General features: G+C 35.0%; 1 protein-coding gene across 2 annotated transcripts in view; it reads left to right on the top strand.

Moving 5' to 3' along the window:
• LOC145259215 (histidine--tRNA ligase-like) overlaps positions 1-19,412 on the top strand; it is a 102,652-nt gene that overhangs the window by 38,059 nt on the left and 45,181 nt on the right. For both annotated transcript variants that reach the window (XM_080117050.1, XM_080117051.1), the window contains 2 exons: positions 6,060-6,155; positions 9,420-9,545. In XM_080117050.1, the coding sequence (XP_079973176.1) occupies positions 6,060-6,155; positions 9,420-9,545 (222 nt within the window). The remainder of the gene's footprint in view (positions 1-6,059; positions 6,156-9,419; positions 9,546-19,412) is intronic.

The following is a 19,412-nucleotide window of genomic DNA, read 5'->3' as shown; positions in this document are numbered from 1 at the left end:
AATATTATAAAAACCGACTTACTATCACCCATGCGTCTATAGCGCAATGGGTTAAGTAAGAGCGTCGTTATCTAAACATTTCACGTTCGATCCCAGTTATCAGATATATTTTTTCTCAATTTTTTTTTTTTTTTTTAACATTTTATATAAAAACAAGGTTATTTATACTATTTCTTTTTCGCTTTTTCACTGTGTTTTTTTTTTGTGTGTATGTCCCCTCCTTTTTTTTGGTTTCTGTTTATCCGATTGTTTTAAACAAGTTTTACATCCATTCGCTGTTTTTTGTTTTGTTTTTCCGATTTTTTAAAAACTTTAAACAGGGTTATTAATTCGCTTATTCTTAACCCCCCCCCCCTTACATACACACCTCCAAACACCCGGGCAACGCTATCCTTTTTTTACGTTTGTTTGCTGTTTTTTTGCTGTTTTTTTGTTTTTTTTTGTTTAGAAGGTTTTTACCCTCCCCCTCTACACACACACCTCCAAACACCCGGGCAAGACCGGGTACCCCCGCTAGTCTATAAATAGAAAAGTGAAAATGTATGTATGTTCGCTTTTTGTGTATGTCCGAGAAAGGCTTCTTTCCGAGAAGCGATCGGTCGATTCACTTCTTCTTATAACTTTTTATCTCACATATAAATCATAATATCTATGAGTTAATGAGGGTCGCCTGTCTATTTAATTCGCTGGACTTTGAAAAGATAAATATTCAACATTTTTCGCTCGCCGCATGTGGATTAGGCTTTTTTGTATAATAAAAGCCGAACTAATTCTGACTATTTTTCTGGTCACGATCGCCAGAAATGTCCGAAAGCAATCAGATTTGATCAATGTGGAGTTTCTCCTTATATCAGACAATTGCTATTCAATTTGGATAATCCCCTTGTTATGGGGAGCTGGTCCCCCCCCCCAACATCTTTGGGAAACAAAAAAAATAAATAAATAAAACAGGCTGCCAATTCAAAATACTTAAATGAATTCAAACGTGTTTCCGTTAGTATTTTGTGGTTGCCTAGTGGTTAACGTCGCACATTTTTTTTTTTTCACACTTTAATTTCCAACTTTGCCTCAAGAGTTAGGGTTCGATCCTTCATACTTACTACCAAAACTTTATTTTTTCTCCCCCCCCCCCCGACACAAACACCCGGGTGACCACACACACCTCCAAACATCTGGGCAACAACGGGTATCCCCCGCTAGTCTATATATAATAATCTTCTATATATATAAAAGCCAAACGTCTGTGTGTATGTATGTATGTTTGTTTGTAACGCTAAAACTTTTGAAAGACGGAACCAAACTTGACAAATTTGGTATCATATCGAAGCCCCATCACCCGGATGACAAATATCGAAATTTCACGTCAAACGGACCACTAGAAGTTGGTCAACTGATCAGTTATCTTCCCAAAAAACCTGTCATTATCTATATATATAAAAGACAAATGTTTGTTTGTAACGCTAAAACTTGAGATGAAAGATTCCTCTCCCCTAAGAATAAAACATATGTTCAATATCTGCTTTTGTTTTTTCATTGTTTATACGGTCCCGAGCAACGCCGGGTAGCCCTGCTAGTAATATATAAAAGCGAAACGTCTGTGTGTATGTATGTATGTTTGTTTGTAACGCTAAAACTTTTGAAAGACGGAACCAGAGTTGACAAATTTGGTATCATATCGAAGCCCCATATCCCGGATGACAAATATCGAAATTTCACGTCAAACGGACCAGTAGAAAGGGGTGAACTTATCGTTTTTCTCCCAGGGGGGCCCCCAAAAAACCTGTCATTTTAATGTTGTTATTACGTAATTCTTGAATGATCCAAAAACGCTTAGTCATGTCACGTGACGTGACGTCAACATCCAGTAATGGCGAACAAATGTAAATAACAACTTTCTTTTACCGATACTTTTGTAATTTCTCTTCTCCTTCGTTCTATATATTATTAAACTTCATGACAATGTCTCCAACGTGATTAACTGGTTAAAAAAAGTATTTATACAAGAGTTTTAACGAAAAATGTCAGGAAAAAATGTACAGGAATAAAAAAATTCAGCTTTCAATATATTCGTCGATAATAAAACCGATCTTTATATTTACACTAGCCATTTTGTATATTACCACGTGACCTCCTACCTCTTAAACTGGAGGGGGGGATCCACTTGAATCCAACAAAACCAGTAAATTTTCTTTTCTATTATATATACATTATTTTCTATAAAATTAAGTGTAGACTTTATAATTAAAACAAAAAATGTTATTCATACGTAAAAAAAAAAAAACGATTAGTCATGTCACGTGACGTGACGTCAACATCCACTAATGGCGAACAATTGTAAATAACAACTTTTTTCACAAAACCAACACCGTCTTTCTCTTTTTTCTCTCTCTCTCTCTCTCTCACCCACTTACTCTTCCCTCTCTCTCACCCTCTTTCTCTTGACGTCACACCACTGTTAAACTGTGGGGGGGGGGAAGAGGCAGCTTCAAAACCAACAAAAACAGTGCACCCATTCTCAGGCATTATCTCCTATAGATGCACATTTTATTAGAACCGCTTGTGTCCTCTTTCCTAACTCTCTCTCTATCACGATATTTCTCTCTCTCTCTCACCCTCTTCTCTCTCTCTCTCTCACCCTGTTTCTCTTCTCTCTATATTAGCACTTATCAAGGCCAGTAGGCAACTCGAGCATCAACTCGACGATGAGAGTTCAAACGTGCACAGTATTCAAATTTGGGAAAGAGGATGGAACAACTTTCTCTTCTGCCTCTCTCTCACACTCTTTATCTTCTCTCTCTCTCTCACCCTGTTTCTCTTCTCTCTATATTAGCACTTATCAAGGCCAGTAGGCAACTCGAGCATCAACTCGACGATGAGAGTTCAAACGTGCACAGTATTCAAATTTGGGAAAGAGGATGGAACAACTTTCTCTTCTGCCTCTCTCTCACACTCTTTATCTTCTCTCTCTCTCTCACCCTGAAAGATTCCTCTCCCCTAAGAATAAAACATATGTTCAATATCTGCTTTTGTTGTTTTCATTGTTTATACGGTCCCGGGCAACGCCGGGTAGCCCTGCTAGTATATATATAAAAGCGAAAATGTATGTATGTGTGTTTGTATGTCTCGCAAAAACTTTCGATACGGGTCACGGATTTTCGCCAGATAGGTATCATTTTAAAGTTTCAACCTTCGCCCGACAAATATTGAAAAATTGGCCAAAAACATTCATTCCTTCACCCTAAAATCATCAGTTTTGTACAGGGAGGGGTGCCGAAAAAATCGTTCCTTCATTTTCTCTGCTCCTGCTACTACAACAATGACGTCATGTTTGACCTAGAAAACGTTTACATTAGTTTCAACCACCTGCAAGTGTTTTTAAAGGTTTAATTTTATCCGTTATTAAGTGTATGTCTCTTTGGCGTAGGGGTAATGTGTCGGGCATTTTTTTCCGCCTTAGCCTCGATGTTTCGGGTTCGAGCCTGTCTTTCTCCCTAAACATTTTTTCCTCTTTTACACTTTTTTTTTTTTTTTACGTTTGTTCGCTGTTTTGCTTTGTATTGGTTTTTCCAATTTTTCTTAACATCGTGTTTTTTTTTTATAATATTAAAACAGGGTCACCCTCTCCTACATACACACTCCCAAACACACGGGCAACGCCGGGTACCTCCGCTAGTTTATAATAAAGTTACATCGTTTTACATATGGGGGGTTATTTCTGTGGTATCTTTTGGAGGTGCCTAGTGTAAAGTGTAAAACTTGAAATAAAATATAAAAAAAATATTTTAAAATATCTAAATATTAAAAAAAATATTTTAAAATATCTAAATATTGAAAAAAATATTTTAAAATATCTAAATATTGAAAAAATATTTTAAAATATCTAAATATTGAAAAAAATATTTTAAAATATCTAAATATTGAAAAAAATATTTTAAAATATCTAAATATTGAAAAAAATATTTTAAAATATCTAAATATTGAAAAAAATATTTTAAAATATCTAAATATTGAAAAAAATATTTTAAAATATCTAAATATTGAAAAAAATATTTTAAAATATCTAAATATTGAAAAAAATATTTTAAAATATCTAAATATTGAAAAAAATATTTTAAAATATCGAAATATTGAAAAAAATATTTTAAAATATCGAAATATTGAAAAAAATATTTTAAAATATCTAAATATTGAAAAAAATATTTTAAAATATCTAAATATTGAAAAAAATATTTTAAAATATCGAAATATTGAAAAAAATATTTTAAAATATCGAAATATTGAAAAAAATATTTTAAAATATCGAAATATTGAAAAAAATATTTAAACGCATTAATAATTTGTAATATCGTGCTTTGACAAAAAATTGGCTAAAAACATTAATTCCTTCACCCCCAACTGGGCACTTTTCTACAGGGAGTGGAAGCAAAAAATAATTCCGTCATAACAATTTAGCCATACACGCATGCGCAAAAGACGTTCTTTCTTGAATTAGTTTAAATATTTAAAAAAAGAAAAACGCCCCAATTTTGCTGATGTGGTCATAGCCAAGTTGGTTAAGTAGCAGTGCCGTTATCTTAAGATTGCACATGCGAGCCGAGATGTCAGGGTTTTTTTTTTTTTTTTTTTTTTTTTTTTTTTTTAATATTGAAACAGGGTGGCCATTTTTCCATTCTTTTTTTCCATCACGTCGCTGTTTTTTACAATTTTTTTAAGAAGTTTTAATATCGTTCGCTTAATCTTTATTTTGCTGTTTTGTTTTTGTTTTTTGTTGTTTTTATAATATTTAAACAGGGTTATTGTTCTTTATTTTCCATTTTGTTTTGATTTACCTTCCCCCACCTCACCACACCCGGACAACGCCAGGTACCCCTGCTAGTATTTTTTTTATATAATTCTATTGTTAAATATGCTTTTATCATATATTTGTTATTTTATATACATATATATATATATTTACTTGGGAGTCACTACTTAACAAGACCTGAAGGTAACTCGAGGATGAGGGTTAATGAATGTAAAGTGGTAGTGTAGTAATTGTTCATGGTATAGATTGAGTAGAATTTGATTATTTATGGGGACGGCTCAACGATATATTGGTTCTTGTTTTGCATTCGTTTTACTATTTTTTTATATTTTACTTTGTTCATGTTACATTGGATTTGAAGGCTACTATGTTGTATTCAACCAGGAAGCAGACCAACGGAACAGTGTTCTATAGGCGGGCATTTATGGGAAAGAAGCTTCGTTCATGGAATCTGCGTTTAGATTTAGGCACAGTTAGAGAGTGGGGGAAATTGTATATAGTGGTTGTAGCTAGTCGAGTGTTTTTTTTGTTGTTGTTTTTTTGTGAAAGATTGGCAAGTTATATCATTAATGAAAAGAAATTAGTATGAAATAGGGCGAAGGACAAACTCAAAAGTAACTTTGAATTTTTTTCACATCTTTCATGACGTGTTTACTTAAGCTCATTGGCTGACGCCTACTGATATGTCATTAAAAAGAAAACCAGAGGATTATCATTGTATTTTAATGAAATGTGCTCTGATGAACTCTTTTCACTTGTGCCCTCTCAACATATATATCCCTGACAAACCTGATTAGCAACAAAATCACATCTCTTCACTGTTGAGGTCCCTAAATTCCAGAAAGCTTTCTACTCTAATAGTTTCTTCCCTTGAACAGCTAGATTTTGGAATTCCTCCCTGCTTCTCTGACTACTGTTTTGCATCACCATTTTGTAAACAATTTCAAGAAACAAAGGTAGATAACTCAACAATAATTCCAACTTGTGAATATCTTTTTGTAATGCCTACAGATTCCTGTGAATCGCTTAAAAATAATTTTCTTTATATAAAAAAAACTACTTTATGCGATTGTTGGAATATGATATTTTGTTTTGTCACGGATATGTACTTTATACAGACTTTTCTTTTTTCTTTCTTTCTTTTTTTTTTTTTTTTTTTAAATATATAGGAATAATTTTGAACAAATTCCCCTACCTCAAACCTTACTCCAGAAAAAAAAGAAGTTTTAATTTCATTGTTTTTATTCTTTTTCAGGAAACTTTGACGGGGAAATATGGAGAAGATTCTAAACTCATTTACGACCTTGCCGACCAAGGAGGAGAGATGTTATCTCTCCGTTATGATCTCACTGTATCCTTTCTAACTTAACACTCACTCAGTTGTTTTTATTTTTTTTATTTTTTTACTAAGGCAACAGTTATTTGTCTCCCAACAAAGGAGAGATTAAATCTAGTTATTCACTTCCGTTCGTCCATTCATTTGTTCATACTTTTCTCAACAACCACTCGTTGGATTTTTAAAAAAATTTTCCACAGGCATTAGTCATGGTGAAAGTAAATTTTACACTCATGAAAGGGGACCTTGCATGCTCGGCTTGTTAAGGCTAAAAGCCACTCGAAATTTTTTTTTTTTTTTTAACCTTTATTAAGCCACTAGCGAGGGGTACCCGGCATTGCCCGGGTGTTTGGGGGGCGGGTGTTAAAAAAAAAAGTAAGTATGAGGATCGAACCCGAACCCTTGAGGCAAAGTTGTAAATTAAAGTGTGAAAAAAAAAAAAAAAAAAAAAAAACGGGCGATGTTAACCATTGCCCCACCGCGAGATGCTAACGGAAACACGTTTGAATTTATTTAATTAGTTGGATTTAGCAGGTGCCCGTTTTGATGAGTTAATGAGGTCAAGTTTGACTGCAGGATAGTATTCATTTACTGCTGAACGCATTTTTTTTTTCCACCCCCACGATGTTATAGGAAAAAGACTAACCCACATGCGGCGAGCGACAAATATTGAATATTTATCTTCCCGAAATCGACGAAATTAAATAGACAGGCGAGCTTCGTTGTTAACTGTGAGATATTACGATTTATATGTGATATAAAAAGTTTTAAAAAGTTGTGAACCGACTGACCGCTTCTCTGAAAGAAGCCTTTTGTAGACACATAGAAAAAGCGAACACACATACATACATTTTCGCTTTTATATTTATAGATGGTCATAAAACCGTTAGAAATAGACAGAGGCTACTAAGCTAATTATGGAATGCATAAAACTTAGGAACATCACTATAGTTAGCCAATACAAAACTGAAAATGTGACAGTGGTACATGTTCATTCATACAATTCTGAGGCAGCAAGTTCAGGACTGCAGAACACAATGTGAAAGAAGATCGCCAGTACATCTCTGTGCAAACACTGGTGTAATTATGCAGAGAGTCTAATGTGAATGTACATTGTTGCAGGTTTGGTCTGTTCAGCTGCAGCACAGGGCAGTATTTAAGCATTGCAATGGGGCAAAACCCATGAAATATGTAGGCAAGAAGCGACTGTTACATTAATGAGATGGATAGATTGACAATTAAAAAATGGTGATGAATATTGTGAGAAGATTGAAAATAATAAAATGTGATCACATTGAAATGGCTTATAACAAATAATTATTTACCAGCGGAACCTGTAGAAATTCCACAGGGGACTCATTCATATGTAATATATTGATGTTGACATTCTGTAGATGTTCAGTGTAAATGGAGACGCTCCGATATTATTGTAGCTCTTTTGTTAAAACTGCAAAAGTATTTATCTAAGCTAGCACCAACGCACATAAAAGCCCGGTCGTAAAGTACGCTTAAATATGATGTTTTAATTTTTGCAGATTTTATATATACTATTATAGAGTTAATGTTCTACCGATTTTTATCTATTATAAAATTACGATTTCAAAAATAGAAAAAATATATCCATATGACTTGGGTGCATTAGTTTGAATCGAAACCAAAATAAAAACTTCTGAATATATATATATATATAAACTTGAGTTGTTTCAGCCATAACCGAAACTTATGAAGAATTCTTGATAAAATTATTTATGACAAAAAAAAATAGAGTACTGGAAGTGGCATCAGTTGAAACCGAAACTTATGAAGACTTCTTGGTAAAATTATTTATGACCAGAAATGGAAGTACATAACAATTAAACGACCCTGATGTAAGCGTGACACAGAAAATAACACACATATAGATATTAGATTTGAAGATGACCGTGTTGCGGCCCTCAGGAAAGCAACCTTGTGGTAAGGTGTAATCTAATCTGTGTAGTAGTCAATGTTAGGGGAACATTCAGATCACGTTCAACTCGGGTAAAAATATCTAATTATGAATACAAAACTATTACATTTGCAGCAAAGTTGTCATAAAAAAACTCCTGGGATGATAAATATGACAGAATTTAATGAAGCTTCAGGATCGCTCAGCAGGAGTTAGATTAAAAATGTAATTATCTTCTTTCTTTCTATTTATTTAATGTCACTTTTTCCGTGTTCTTTTATTTTTACACTGAAATGTAACAAATTGACAGACAGAGCCTCTTTCAGAAATGCATGGACACATTTAAATATCACGCAAGCTCTTTCTTCACTTCTTAGTTCAGCGGGAGAGCAGTCCCCAAGTTCTATAATGTGCGGTCTTGTCCAGTTATATGTCTGAAAATTGATCACGTTCTAAATTATAAACTCAAATTTTATGACTAACTGAAAAATGGTTGTCTTGTCCGCCATTTTGAAAACAATCTAGAAAGTACAAAGGGAAATAATTCAACCATAATTCAGACTTGTAAGATTTTTGTTGTAATGCATATTTTATGAGTAACCGAGGCGCAACTGTTTTGTATCACCATTTTGAAAACAAGAAACGAAATTGAGATAACTCAACAATAATTCAAACTTGTGAAAATTGTGTAATGCCTCCAAGTTCCCATTAATTACTTAAAAATGATTTTCTTTATAAAAATGTGAAACTACTTGATTAATTTATGACCTTTGGAATATGAGAATTTTGTTTCATCACGGATATGCATATCATACAGATTTTTCTTTATTTTTTGTCTTTAACAAAGGGTGAATTTTTGACAAGAACTGAAATTATTTCTTCATTCTAACAAATATATTTTCATCATGTTTTTTTTTGTTTTTTTTAGAAACATTCTTTCTCTAATTTTTTTTTTTTTTCTGAAATATTTTTGAGTGCTTATTTCGAATTGCACTTAATTAAAAAAAAAATACAGAAATTTTTTATGATGTGCATAGTAAAAACAAGGATATGTCATATTCCAAAAATCATGTAAATTGAGTAGTTTTATTTTTATAGAGGAAATCAAAATAGCAATTAATGATTTTGTAACTACTTTGAATACAAACAAAATCTCTGTAGTTGAATTAATTTGTCACCCTAGAAATCCTAAAACAACATGGCAGTACCCTGCTCCAGTCTCGCTATCTCATAAAATTTGGTATTCTTAGTTAAAAAAAAAAAAAAAAAAAAAAAAAAACCTACTTGATCAATTTACGTGATTTTTAGAATACGACCTCTAAGGTTCTTTTTCTTTAACCATCGACAAAAAGGTCCCTTTTGCACGATATCTTGCAATGAATAAAATCACCAACATTAAACGATACCAAATCGCTAAAGTCTACCGTCGGGACCAACCTGCCATGACAAAGGGCCGTTTCCGAGAATTCTACCAATGTGTAAGTAACTATCATTCTCTCCCTCTCTTCTCTCCCTCTTGTCTTGTAGCCTGATTCCAAGAATGATTCCCGAGATAGAAAAGATGACATGAACAGAGGTTTGGATAATTCAGATTACTCTTATCTTGAATGTTGTTTGGAGTCTACGAGCACACGTGGTGTAATGAATAAAGGGACAAAGTATGGGATAAGGACCCCCAGAAACCGAAAGACTCAAAGTGGACACATTTCAATCAACATTGGTTAACTGCCAATGCACGTGTCATTTGTAAACAAACATGCACAACCTGAGTTGTTTGTTTTATTTGTTGATTTTTAATATTAAAGATTTAATGAAAAGTGTGGGGGGGGGGGGACAACTCCAATACATTCTGTATATATTAGTTGGATGCTGGGAAAACAACTCTCTAAGGGCTAAAGTCCATGTCTTAGTCGCTTGCCAAGGCAGGTTGTTCCATTCATTTCCCCATCTGCTCCGAACCACAATCTGCCTTCGACTGCATCCAACTCACAATTCCCCTCAACTCTAATCTGGCAATTGTCCTCAACCAAACGCAAACCAAAGACTGTCCGTAAACTGTCCCGAACTGTCGATGAACTGTTGCAAAACTCATTGACACTAGCTCTATAATATATTGACTTTCTTTATCCCAATCATCACCACACCTCGACCAACAATCCCATATTAGCTTTCTTTTGTGTTCCTTGGTGAACAACTTCCTATCCATTGTCTTTCCACCAACCCTATTTCCTATACCTTCATTGACTGATAAACTTATTTCATGTCTGTACTTTTTCCTCTTTCCTTTTTTCTTCCTAACACTTGGGTGGTGGTAACAATATCTTGGAGATAATTGAAAATGAACCCAACAAGTTGAAGCATACCATTAAAAAGTACAAAGGCGTTAATGAAAACCTCATTATGCTGATGGTACATAAGGACATCTGATGCGTTTTTATATGAAAGAATAAATCAATTGAAATGGATGGCTCTCGTCTTAGGGAGGCTCCATGTTTTGACAAGCTTCTGGGATTGACCTTTACTCCTGATCTGAAATGGAACACGTACATCAAGTCAGTTGCCAAGGTCACTGAGAAGATGGTGGGATCTTTCTACCGCTTCAGAAGATATCTCACTACTGATGCAATTCTCTATCTGTATAAAAGCCAAGTACGTCCAAGAATGGAGTACTGCTGCCACATCTGGGCAGGAGCTGCTAAAAACAGCCTATCCTGCCTTGACAAAGTACAAAATAGACTTCGTGGCTTAGTGGGGATGCCGTTTTCTTTTCCCTGCACCCTCTCTCCCACAGAAGAGACGTTGCGAGCCTGTCTTTGTTTTATCGTTATTTCTATGGCAAGTGCTCATCTGAACTCCAATCACGATAAACACCCGTCTAGCTGAAACCACTGTCATTAATTTTCCCCACTCTTTATCTGCGCCTAAATCAAAGCATAGATTCCATGAGCAAAGCTTCTTTCTTAGAAGTGCACGACTGTGGGACTCTCTTCTCTTTGCCTGTTTCCCACCTGACTACAACTTGGATGTCTTCAAGTCCAACATAAACAAATTCCTGATGAACCACCCCCTTAAGTAAGACACTTTATCAAATCTCCAATACTAACAATTACTATGATACTATCCCATTGATTAATGTATATACAATAACCCTTATCCCCGAGTGGTTTCCGGGCCTTGATAAGTGGTAACCTCCATGTAAAAAAAAAAGAAAGATCTCCCTTATTCATTGGCCACATACAACTAGTTACTTCCCCTCTCTATGACATCACTTCCAGGACACATAGGGTTCGAATAATATTTATATTTGTGCTACAGAAGATCAGAAAAATATTGCTACCGTCAGTTTCAAATCCACACAAAAGAGGAACAGTCTCTGGTAGCCTATGTCGAACTCTCTTCAGTTTCTGTTGATATCTGTTTTCCCAAAAATGGCGTCTCATGCAGCATGAAACTGTGTTGTTTACGATTCTCAATATTATTAAAAAAAAAAATTTTCTTGCTTTTCTTGAATTTTGCTGATATATGAGTTATAGGTTGATTGACATAGATTTATCTCTTTATTTCTTTAACTGAAAAAATTAGTTAGCTTTGTTCTCGACAGCCCCTTAATTATAAACTTCCAGTCTCGGGGAAGCAGTTTCGAAAAATAAAAAAATCAGGACTAAGAAATTGTGAAAATAAACTAAAATTTAAAAATAAGTTTAAGATTAAAAAAAAAATTACTAATAAAATTTTATTTAAAGAGTATATAAAAATGTAAGATATAAAATAAATTAATCCAAAGCCCTCCACCCACACAGACAACAAAGAAATGTTTGAATTGTTGATCTGTGTTAGTACTGCCAAACTCCCTTGGCCATAATAAACAAAAGTTTTGTTAAAAGTGATGGTTAAAGGGAGGCAACTGATTAAAATCAGTTATCTTGAAGAGTCAACCAATTATCTCTATAAATGGGTTTATATTTTTTTTTTTTATATATTATAGTCATAGGTTAATTTTAATAATGTAAGTATATCAATGATAATTTGAAAGAAAAAGTTAAATTTCAAGTAAAACCAATGGTATCTACTGAATTATGTCACAGTAATGAACATATCCAAAAATTAAAAAATTGAAGAGTCAACCAATTATCTCTATAAAGGGGTTTATATATTTATTATAGTCATAGGTTAATTTTAATAATGTAAGCATATCAATGATAATTTGAGAGAAAAAGTTAAATGGGTTTTCTTCATTATAATAGTGAAAATCGAAATATCAAATCTCAAGTAAAATCAATAGTATCTCTTAATTGTTGAACTAATTAAAAAATTACAACAAAACAATGAAGTAGAAAATGAATTATTAAAGAAAATGATTTTTGAGATGTTTGAAATGAGTTATTCCCCTTGTGTTTATGTTACACGTTATAATCAAACATGGCAAAATCGTTTTTCATTGAATCATAGAAATACTTGTTTCCATAATTTTCCAGTCATATTTAACTAATTGCAACATGATAGTTAAGTGGATAATATTGCTTTTAGTTGAAATTGACAGTTTTTTTGTTTTTGTTTTTTTTTAAACTCAATTTTTTCACTAACGGATTTCATTAGGGAACATGAGTTGGAACAGATACATTGAGAGCGTTGTCAAGGCTGCTGCAAAGAAGGTAGGTTCTCTCTACTGTGCTAAAAAGCTACTTAGGGCTGAAAGTATCCTGTACCTCTATAAGGCCACCATTCGCCCATGTATGGAGTATTGTTGCCACATTTGGGCTGGTGCATCTGCTACTATTCTCTCACTCCTGGACAGGGTTCAAAAGAGAGTCGCCAACCTAATACATCATGAACTGTCACTAAGCTTCAACCTCTGTCCCATCAAATGTTGCATCCCTCTGCCTGTTCTACAAGTGAATTACAAGCACTTGTACTCCTCTGACATAAATACCGCCGACAAGCAGCTAAATCCCATCTCTACACTATAGAGATCCCTAGGTGTAAGAAAGCCTTCTACTCTGAAATAGTTTCTTCCTCAGAACTGCTAGACTTTCCAGGATTCTGCTTTCCCAACTGTACTGACATGCAGAAGTTCAAGTGTAATGTGAACAGTCATCTTGTTGCTCATCTCCCTTCATAATACCCCTGCAACTTATGTCCCCGATAGTAGCCCCCTACTTCAAAGTGGCACTGTGCCTTGTTTGGGATGGAAATTGAATGTTAAAAAAAATGAAAATATAGAAAAATCAGTTTGGTTATATGAATTTTAATATATTTTAAAATATAAACTCCAGTGAGCTAAAAATTATCCTTTTGAAATGAACGATAAAAATAAATCTAAAAAAATAATGAAATTTACAAACTTTCTATAAAAAAAATTAAAGAATTAAAATCTCAAAACATTAACAAAAAATTATCTAGACCTTAAAATAACTAAAACTTCAAGAACCAAAAAAAAAAAAAAATCAGAAAACCTCAAAAATATTTTCAAAGCCCTAAAAAAACCTTCAAGGCACGAAATCTAAAAGACCTAAAAAACATTAACAAATTTTAAAAATTGTTAATTCAGTATGAAAAATTATTAAAATAAAAATTGTAAAAATTAAAGCTTAAAAAATTAGATTAAGAAATTAATAAAGTAAGGATGTAATAAATGAAATAATAAAGTAAAATTAAATTTTAGAACTAAAATTATAAACTGAATTCAAACTCTTTTTTTCTTTTTTTTTTTTTTTACCTATAATGCATTGGAGAGAAAGACAGTGTCCAATCATACGACTTATCTGTTTTTATCTCTTGCCACTGGATAAATTCTGAAAAACACGAGCCGCCCAAGTATATTTCTGAAAATGATTCCCATATTTTGGGGAAGGAAAGGGGATGGGGGAATAACAGAAAAAAGGTGTGGAATTAACCTCTCTCTCCCCCTCAAAAAAAAAATATATTGATGTGGACCCAAGGTTGGGAAAACTGATTAGATGTATGTGAAGATTAAAAGCACTAAGTTATGACCATTTTTATTGCAATTTTTGTAGAATTTTTTTTCTTTTTGACATAGGAGTCATCACTTATCAAGGCCCAAAGACCACTAGAGGATAAGGGTTAATGAGTATACAGTAGTCAATGGGACCACTATAATTGGATAATATAAAGGGTACTATCCAGTGATGTTCAATATGGGTAGTCATGCGCGCTATGCACCACTAGTGCTCCTGCTGATTCTACAGTATTATGATACTGTGCTTTAAGAGCGTTACCTCATATATCATAATACAGTACTAGATGAATCTATGATACAGGTAAGTTTCGGTCTCACAACACCCCCTTTTCAAGAACTTTTAATACTTCTTCCTCTTGGGATTTACATTGAGTGGTTGTGTAAATTTTCCTTTTCTTCCCAAGTGGCATACGTCTGAAAAGACTTAGGATGTGTCGAGATTGAAGTGATCGAATATTACGTTGATTAGCTATTTTGCAGGTATTTTGTGGTGAATTCTCTGATTCATTCAAACGGCATTTCCTGAGCTGGCATTTGGTTGTGTATTTTGGTCTCTCGATGATATATGAACCAGTTTGCCAATTATTTGTTTGATGGTACCTACTTCCTAAAATGTAATGTTTTTGTAGGCCCTGGCGAAATGGTTTTCTTGAACTTCACTTTTTTAAAGCCTTCTTTAGAGTGTCCATGAACCTCTCAGTTTGACCATTTGATCTGGCTGATACTGAGTGGTTGTAATGTAGTCCATTCGATATGACTTGTAAAAGTCTCTGAATTCACTTGCTGTGAATTGAGTACCATTATCTGTCATCACACAATCTACAATGCCAAAAATTGCAAATAGCTTGTGTAAAAATCCAATCGTGCAGTTGGTGGTTGGCCTTTTACATTGTAGGACCTCAGGCTATCCACAACAATGAGATAGTACATGTTTAAGGACCCTGCAAAATTCACATGAATTCTCTGCCACAGGTGATCTATGTTTGGCCATGGTTTGCACGTTGCAGTTGGAGATTTTACTGCAAGTGCGCATCCCTTGCAAGATTCTATCATGTCTTATGTTTTTGTCCATGTTTGGCCAATATATATAGCAGTGCATGAGGCTTTTCGTACAATTCTTCCCCAGGTGCCGGCCCTGTTGGTGGGGCATTAGAATACGTCGACTGACCCCCTGCAGAGGGTAAAAGTCCCTCAATGGGGTTCCTGGATATGACCTTAAACTATATCCAGTGGTGAGGCCCCAGCTTGTGGGCTTTGGGGAGTGTGGAGCCACCCTTTAATTACCATTGCTCTCAGGTTCACTCTGACCTGGAGTGGTAGTACCTGTTAGGGTTCCAACGATGGGTTAAATAGAAACTGATGTGAAAACAACAAATATATTCTATTAAAAAAAGTTTTCTTCAAAATCTTTGGATTCAGCATTAAATAACCCGAAAAGGGTTGATATGCCGTAAAACAAAAACAACCAACCAACTAATCCCCAGATGCCCCATGTGAAAATCCCTGAAAATTTTTCTTTGTAGATTGTTTGGAACCATTGCATGAGTATTATACAGTAAAATATCATCACAGAGGTAGGAAACTTGAAGCACACTCGGGTCTTTATTGTGAATTTTGTTTTTGATGGATTGTATGAATTCATCCTCTCAAGACTTCCTTTTAATGTTGGCCAAAGTCACTCGGAGCTCTTTGACTGTATTTACAATCATGTTTTTGATTTCGCAATTCGTCCTTAGTGTAGCAATGACAGTTTTCAAAAACTTCCATATTTTGGGGGATGAGTTGTGATAAGCTGTCTACATGGCAAATATTTTTAAGACGTTTGGAACTTCATCTTATAGTTGTGGTTTAAGAAAATCATTACCAATGAAGCAATCTATTTGCACTATAAACTGGCAGACCTGTCTTCGACCAAATAATTAGGGGTTTATGGTCTGTTTGTTGTATGAACCATGTTCCATGTAGGTATCTGTAAAACTTTGTGACAGCGAACCTCTTTCTCTATTTGGAAGTAAGGATCTAGAAGTGCGTGCTACAGTTTTTTTGCAAACCATCTGGCAGTTTATGGAGAATGACAGCACTGATACCATATGAGCTTGCATCACTTGCAATTATGATGTCGAGACCAGGGTCGTAGCGGGTAACGGAGAGATCTAAAGTAAGTTTTCTTGATTTTTTTTTTTTTTTTTTATGTGTCTTGCCATTCAGGAATCTGTAACCATGGTTTGTCCATTTTTAAAAGTTCATTGAGAAACCCTCACACATTCTGCATCTTCTTAATAAACCCTTGGTAAAAGTTAGCTAGGCCAAGGAAGCTTTGTAAGGCTTAGATTTTATCTGGAGTCAGCATTTTTCTGGTCGCATTGGCTCTTTCTGGATCCAGCTGGTGACTGTCTCTATGTATGTGACCAAGTATTTAATGTCTGGTAAGAACAAGTCACATTTTAACTGAAACCCATATTCTTGTAACTTCTTGAATACGTTTAATATATGGTTTTGGTGCTCTGCTGTAGTTTTACTTGCCACCAGTATATCATCCAAATAGGTGTTTGCAATGTCAAGGTCGCCCAGCATATTAGACGCAACCTTGACCCCAAAAGCCAGTCTGGTGTATATGGGTGTTTATGCTGAGCAATTTGAAATTTTCTTCATCCATCTCTACTGAAGATATTGTCGCTAAGTATGCTAGTTGATAATTGCAAGATCAGAACTCGAATCAAGCTGGAATTTTATGGAGTTATTGAAAAATAGCAACAGTCACATATGTTCACAACCTTGGCCTTCGGGACAAGATCAAAGTGTAGTATCTGTTATCTGTTCTTCAGATAATGCACTTCAATTTCTTGTTCTCTGTCAGTGGAGGAGAAATCCTTCACGACTGAGACAATTTTTATTTTTGTTCCTTTTCTCCACGTTAAAAAACGACCCTGGTGTCTAACTCTGTCCCGTGGGGAGGCATTGTAAATAGGAACAGTCACATATTTTCTTAAATTCCTATCGGCTGTGTAGTCTGATTGAGCTTGTCTACTTTTGGATTTCCTTGTTTTGTTGGCGTACCAGCACTAAGTTATGGCCATTTTTTTTATTGCAATTTTTGCAGTATTTTTTTCTTTTTGACATAGGAGTCACCACTTATCAAGGCCCAAAGACCACTAGAGGAGAAGGGTTAATGAGTATACTGTAGTCAATGGGACAATATCATAGTAATTGTTTGTAATGAAAATTTGATAAATCGGATTACTTAAGGAGACGGCTTATCAAGAACTTGTTTACGTTGGACTTGAAGACGACCAAATTGTAGTCAGCTGGAAAGCAGGCAAACGGAAGAGAGGTTCACAGGCATGGAGTTCTAAGAAAGAAGCTTTGTTCATGGAGTCTACGTTTAGATTTAGGCACAGATAAAGATTGGGGGAAATTATTGATAGTGGTTTCAGCTAGACAAGTGTTTTTCATGAAAGTTTGGTGAGGGGGGACCCATAGATTAGGGCTCAGACAAGCACTTGCCATGAAAATAACGATAAAGCAGACTCGCAATGTCTCTTCTGTGGGAAAGAGGTTGCAGGGAAGAGAAAAGGGCATCCCCCACTGGAAAGTCTATTTTGAACTCTATTAAGGCAGGATATGGGTGTTCTAGCAGTTCCAGCCTAAATATGGCAACAGTACACCATCCTTGGACATACCTGGCTCTTATATAGGTAGAGAATTGCATCAGCAGTGAGATATCTTCTAGAGCAGTAGAAAGATCCCACCATTTTTCCAGCTACCTTGCCAACAGATCTGATGTAAGTGTTCCATTTAAGATCGGGAGTAAAGATCAAGCCCAGAAGCTTGTCAAAACATGGAGCTTCCCCAAGACTAGAGCCATTCATTTCAGTTGATGCCAGATGGGTATCAGAACGTTGATGATGAAAAGCTAGAAGCTTGGTTTTAGATACATTAAAAGCAACCAGCCACCTCTTTTCCCATGGTACCACATACTCAAGATCAGAGGAGAGAGAATCAGAGAACGATCATTTACAGCTTTGGAAGTGTTACCATAGATGTTAGTGTCGTCAGAATAAATGTCTACAAATGATCTTAGGATGTGATTTGGGAGGTCATTGATGTAGATCAGGAAGAGAGTTGCGCCCAGAATGGACCTCTGAGGGACTCCAGCATTAATACTGTGAGCTTCTGATTTTTGTCCATCAACCACTACTCTTATGAACCTATCAGAGAATGATTTAATTATTAAGACATTTCTAGCTATACCATAGCTAGAGATTTTGTGGATTAGACCTTTATGCCATACCCTATCAAAGGCCTTTGATATGTCAAGAGCAATTGCCCTAGAAAGGAAGTGTCTGTCGAGAGATTCACTAAGCCTATGAGATATAACTCAGAGTAGAAACCATATTGCATATCAGTACGAAGGTCATTTTTGCTGAGGTGGTTGACTACTTCTCTATTTAATACAGATTCCAGCAACTTACTCCTGATGCACAGGAGACTTACTGGTCTGTACTGAGAGAGAGAGATGACCGATCACCTGAATTTTTAAATACAGAGCATACCGATGAGGTTTTCAGGGTGTTGGGAAGCCATTCTTAAGACAACGCTTAAACAGCTTTATAAGTATGGGAGCTGGTTCTGGTTGAAGTTTTTTCAGCACTATAATTGGAATGCTGTCAGGGCCAATTGCTTTACTGGAATCAAGTTTTTTGATAAGCTTGGCAACATCACGCGAACAGATATTTGTATGGCACATAGCATGTTTTCTGATACAGGAGGAAATACAGGGGTTGGCGTCCTTGATCGCATAAGTTAGAATTAGCTGCAAAGTTCTTGGCAAAGAGTTTGGCTTTATCTGATGCTGACAAGATTACCTCAGGTCCATTGATGATGGTTGGAAGAGAGCACATGCTTCTTTTCAGGACCCTGTTTGTTATTTGCCAAAACTGGTGGGAACCAAGTCATTGCTCAGCTACTTCGAACTTAACAGACTGGACATATAAATCTCTCACGTTTTTATTACTCTTTTACTGTGGTTGCTGGCAGTCCTGAAAGCAGCTTTATTCTCAGTACATCAATTATGTTGGAAGCAATAAAAAAAAAGAAGTGATTTCTGTGCGCAATAGCAACAGTGCATTCTGGAGAAAACCATGGTTGGCTGTTAGGTTTTTACTGGAATTTTTTGGAGGGTATGTTTTCTTCTTGACTAGACAGAACTGCGTCGAATGCCATAGAGGATTGTTTCAGCAGTGAGATACCTACTGGAGCGGTAGATTAGTGTTCATTCAGTAATAATCCACTGAAAAAAATGGTAAAAAGACAAAAATAAAAAAATATATATAGGGAGAGGGTACCACCTGTACATGTGAACCAAAAA

The sequence above is a fragment of the Euprymna scolopes genome, chromosome 34 (genome assembly GCF_053919585.1).
Source record: "Euprymna scolopes isolate OS-2025 chromosome 34, ASM5391958v1, whole genome shotgun sequence".
In the NCBI taxonomy this organism is placed as follows: domain Eukaryota; kingdom Metazoa; phylum Mollusca; class Cephalopoda; order Sepiida; family Sepiolidae; genus Euprymna; species Euprymna scolopes.
The sequence above is the reverse complement of the archived record's forward strand: the minus strand, read 5'-3'. Positions and strand labels throughout refer to the sequence as shown.